Here is a 4,924-nt window from a genome sequence, read left to right as displayed (position 1 = left end):
TGGCTGCGCAATCAAAGTCGCCACGTGTCGTGGGGGGCGCCGTTTTACGGCTTTCAAGGTTTTCTCGGGATTTGGGCCTGAGGTCATCAGGGCCCTTTTCTCATTCTGATTGCGGCATTGGGGCATTTAGAGATGGCTGACAGGTGTCACCATGACAAGTGGACACGTGTCTCACTCTCATAGGGCCACGTGTCGCCTGTTTATTGGGCCACGTGTCACCATGAGATTGGGCCACGTACCTGGGGTATTTTTACCCTAAACAATGCCTTCATATTGTAACTTCAAAAAGAGCAAAAAGAAATGTAAGTGATAGTCAAAGTGAGGAATCCCTCATCTTATTATTTTAATCATCTGTTCATGTAACAGAATATAATCTAAATCATCTGTTCATGTAACAGAATATAATCTAATCTTATACTATATGTGATCAACATATTTTATATATATATATATATGTTTGTGAAAAATTAAGTGGATAAAAACATCAAAAAGAAATTAAATAATAAGGAGAGAGACCATATACTTTTGTACTAAAGAATTTTTTTTTTTAAAACCATCCTAAAGTATCCCCTGTATTTGGTCTTCCCTCAACTGTATTTCTCCTAGAACAATTCCATAATATCCCGCCAAAAGACTAACTTTCAAGTATATATACATCTCTCCTACATACACCATAATATTACTGTGCATTAGATACCACCATGATTCTTCCTGGTAGCCAATCGCCAGGACTCCGGCTATCAGATTCTTGATCTAGCTCAAGCCGAGCAACCAATTTACCCTCCCCGGTAGCCAATGAGGGCAATTTTGTTTTGAGCTGATTAATGCTTGGTGCCAAGATCTTCTCTATCCAAGATTCTAATGTGGTTTGTCCTAACCAAATCCCACTTAGGATCTTTTCAAGGGCTTCCCCCTCAATCTTAACTGACAGTGATTCACCTATTGTAGATGAGAATTTTGATAAGATGGACCTTTCGATATTTTGTCTGATTGGTTTAAAGTCGACTGCTTTGAAGATGATAGCCTCGTCTACTGAAGTTAGCAGCTCATTGGGTGCTTCTGAAGAGGTTGTGGGAGATCCCCTGTTCTCCTGGCCATGCTCCTCCTCGTGATCAATGGTGAGATCGCTCGAGTTGTGGGATCCATCGAGTCGATCATCATCAATATCAGCCATTTGATTGAGATCAAATGAATTTTCCTGACCCATTTCCTCCTTCCTTTGCTTTGTTGACCTTTCCTGATCACCATCACTCAGCCAACTTGGTGATCTTTTCCCTGCATTGGTAATCTTTTCACCTATTGATATTTTCAACTGCCAACCACCACTTGCTAAGGAGGTCATCTTCTCTTCATTAAGTGTAACCACGCCATCGGATGAATTTCGCAGCCTTTCTGGCATCCAACTTGATGTAACAATGAAAACGACATTACCAAGACTGATTTCACGGCCATGAGAATCGGTAATCCTTCCCCTTTCCATTGCCCGTTTGACATTCCCTCTAACTAGCATATCAGCCTCATCAATATCTTGCAGCATTATCACCGAAAATGGGTTTCTCCTAACCGCCTCTACGATTCTATCGATCACGGTTTTACCACGGAAATTAAATTCAGATTCATCACCATCATGTCTAGAGCCAAGAGAGATCATAATAGGACCCACACCAGAAACAAGCTCCGATAAAGCAGCAGCCATCTTCTTCTTACCCATCCTATCAGGACCGGAGAATAGCAACCATATGTCACCTTTTGACCCTCCAACTCGACGTTTTCCACTTCCTAATCTACATTGTGTTACGGCAGCAGCTACAGCAGATGCTGCATCTGTCTGCCACCACACCTTGGCAATCAGACCTTTAAGCAGCCTCTTGAACGAGTCTACATCATCAGGAATGGCAGACACAGGTTTGTCAGCTGATTCAGATGAAATGCAGCCGAGGAAGTCTTTAAGGCCGTCCTTTTGGCCATTGTCTTGAGCTGTACCCATAGTCTTTGTTGGACCTAGAACAAGTTCTGTTCTCACCGGGCTCCCTGGTGTACTTTTGGGATTTCCCGAATTAAGTTGCTGAGTAACAGGAGAGCAAAGATTGAGCTGCAGGCCATCCCCAAGGCCTCTGGGTTGTTGCTGTAATTTCGGTTGAAATGGTTGGCGCACAAGTAGATTCGGATTGTACAAGCCCGTCATTGAGAGGGGTGATGGAACGATTCTCTCAGAGCTCATATTATTGTGAAAACTAGGATGGAGTTGCAAACATGTCTCTCTCCATTTCTTCTGCAATTCTTGCGTTTTCTGTCTCAAGATCATATCTTGCTCCTTACACTGCAATCCACAACAAACAAACCTTAATCTTCTAGACAGTAAACTTCATCTAATACACCAAATACATCAAAATTTAAATATGAACAGACCTGAAGTGTCTCATCACTATTCGATTTTGCATTCTGTAACCAAGGGGGCAACAACTGTCGAGTTGCATCCGATTTTACATCAGAAGATTGCTTCTCTGTCTGCCCAGCAGCAACATCTGCATGCTCCTGATCATACTTCTCTGTACACTGAGGGCAGCAGCTAAATCTTCTAGTAGGATCCACATTTTCAGAAACCCGCCTAGTTAAAGACGAAGCAGGCATCGGAAAGCCTTTCATCGGGCTTAAACACTCAACTGAGCTACTTAATATTCCTCCATTAGACCCCAACCTGCACACAAACATATATAAATGTTGATTGATTATATGTTCAACTCAAATATTGTACTTTCATGGTACACACGTATACTATACTAGATCCTATATTCCACAAATTCTCATCAATCAAAATGATAAACTATCAATAGTTGTATGACTAAAAAACTACAGAATCTTTATAACAAAGGTGGACTAATTTGATTTTTTTTTTTTTTTGGCTCTCAAGAAAATTCAACTTAAAACTGAAAGCATATCTAATAGAATTAGTCAATTTTTAACAAACAATTAGAATATAAAAAACATCAAATTAATATAAAAATTAAAAAGAGGGGGTTTAAGATTATGTTACCTAGGCAACATCCCAGTAAAAGGGGGTCTAGCAACAATTGAAACAACCTGAAGATCCCATTCATTCTCCATTGCAGTATGATAAACTTGACATCTTAAATAAGTTTCACAAGTAGCTGTTCCAATAAACCAAATTTTACTCCCTTCACCATATTTCCTTAAAATCTTCCCCATCTCAGTAACCGCCCCTCGAGCCGCCTCGGATACACCTTGACTAGCAGGCTGATCAACCAGCCATTTCAAGTCACCCAAATCAATTACCACCCCATTTCCTCCTTTACAATTCAACACCATTTTCTTTTCAATCAATGCCCCTAATTCCATCAATTTGCTTCCCAATTGCGCACGATCCGACCCGAGTTCCTTCTCTACTGATATGACCTCCACCCCTTGCAACACCCCGTCGCGTATTTCATCCTTGATTCGTTTAATCACTTCCCTGACCACCTCCTCCGGCCCCGATTCGCCTACTAGAATCGGGTTCCGTTTCTTAGACCTTGACAAGATGTCCATCACTTTTTTTACATCATCCCCTTTTCCTTGCAACATTCCATTCCCTTGATGTTGCTGCTGCTGCTGTTGTAATCTAGGATTCAAGTACAAGTTCCTTTGTAGTCCGGCACCCAACGGAGATGGGCCGCCGGGTCCGGACCTAAAACCCAACCCAATTCTAGGCCCGACCCCACCGGGCCCAGAATTGGGTTGTGTGCTAACAACCTGCTCAATAGCAGCCTTAACCGCCGGGCTCGAAAACGAAGCCTCCCTCATGACCCGGCTAACACTAGGATCATCAAGTATCGAAATAATCAGCTGCTCTAATTCAACCTTTACAGCCAACAACGGCTGTTGCTGTTGCTCAGGACACCCCCTCCTTTGATGAGCTTGAGCCCGCTTTAAGGCCGCCATTAACGCATTCGATATCGGCGGCTCATGAACTGATCCACTGCTACCATTACCACCGCTTTGTGCCGTCGGTAACCGCTCTAAAGCGACGCTAAAACAGAGCTCTAGAGCTCTGCACTGAAGTGGGTGTGAAGAATTGGGGTGGGACCGGATACAAGCTTGCCGGAGGAACCCGGTTGGTGATGATAAAAGGGTGGCTGCTACATGTAAAGGGGTGGTTTGGCCGTGGTTCCTCCGGCCAGCTTCGGCGATCGAGTGGCTTAACACACTCGCCGCCTCCGGCGTTAGGGTTTGCTGGATCGCGCTCAATCCGCCCCTCATCGGAATGATCTCCTCTTAAATTTCACTATATTTAACCCAATTCGGAATCGAATCCGATAATTAAACAAATTAAGGAGTATAATTAAGATGATTTATGGGGGTGGTTCTTGAGAGTGGTAAGAGGGCAAGAGAAGAGAAAGAGAAATGAATGATATGATATTAAGAATTGTAAACTACAACTTCTTATCTATCTATGTTTTATGACCCACAAAAGAGAAGGAAAGAAAGAGTGTGAAATAGCAAAATTAAAAACAAGTTGACGAAATTCACATTTTGGAGGCCCGAGGGAAAATGATAAATGAAAAATGTAAAAATCAAACTCAACGACACAAACCGACCCAGTAAATAAGAGAAAGAAAGAAAGAGACAGAAAAAACTTTGGAAACTAAAATTCCTCCATCTACAGAACCCAACAAACGAACATCTAAAAGTAGGAGCTCAGCTTTTTTAAGCTCCACATTTCCTTCTTTATTTTTTATTTTTTTTTAATAAAATAAAGGTTGGATTTTTTAAGGCGTGAAAGAGTACATGTAAAAAGGAAAAAAAAAAAGGAGTGTTTTTTGGAAGAGAGAATTCAACGCGAAAGGGAAAGATCACATCACCTTCTTTGCATAACTTAACTGAATTGAAATTTCTACTTTTTTTTTTTTTTTTTTTATCTCTCTTT

At 41.7% G+C, this 4,924-nt stretch overlaps 1 protein-coding gene across 1 annotated transcript; it reads right to left on the bottom strand.

The window, feature by feature from the left end:
- Window positions 1-422: 422 nt before the first annotated feature.
- LOC145579956 (protein SUPPRESSOR OF MAX2 1-like) lies at window positions 423-4,715 on the bottom strand. Its single transcript, XM_081637268.1, has 3 exons — window positions 3,035-4,715; window positions 2,410-2,698; window positions 423-2,320 (listed from the first exon to the last, which is right to left on the bottom strand). Exons 1-3 carry the CDS (start codon window positions 4,255-4,257, stop codon window positions 680-682), a joined length of 3,153 nt encoding a protein of 1,050 aa, XP_081493394.1. The 5' UTR covers window positions 4,258-4,715; the 3' UTR covers window positions 423-679.
- Window positions 4,716-4,924: the final 209 nt, after the last annotated feature.

Source organism: Chenopodium album, chromosome 14 (genome assembly GCF_948465745.1).
Source record: "Chenopodium album chromosome 14, dcCheAlbu1.1, whole genome shotgun sequence".
Classification (NCBI taxonomy): Eukaryota; Viridiplantae; Streptophyta; class Magnoliopsida; order Caryophyllales; family Amaranthaceae; genus Chenopodium; species Chenopodium album.
The sequence above is the reverse complement of the archived record's forward strand: the minus strand, read 5'-3'. Positions and strand labels throughout refer to the sequence as shown.

Coding starts and splice junctions, on each gene's coding strand:
- LOC145579956 (XM_081637268.1), bottom strand. CDS start 4,257: ATGAGGGGCGGATTGAGCGCGATCCAGCAAACCCTAACGCCGGAGGCG. Junction 2,699..3,034: donor TTTACTGGGATGTTGCCTAG/GTAACATAATCT, acceptor GTTTGTGTGCAG/GTTGGGGTCTAATGGAGGAA. Junction 2,321..2,409: donor ATAGTGATGAGACACTTCAG/GTCTGTTCATAT, acceptor TGTGGATTGCAG/TGTAAGGAGCAAGATATGAT.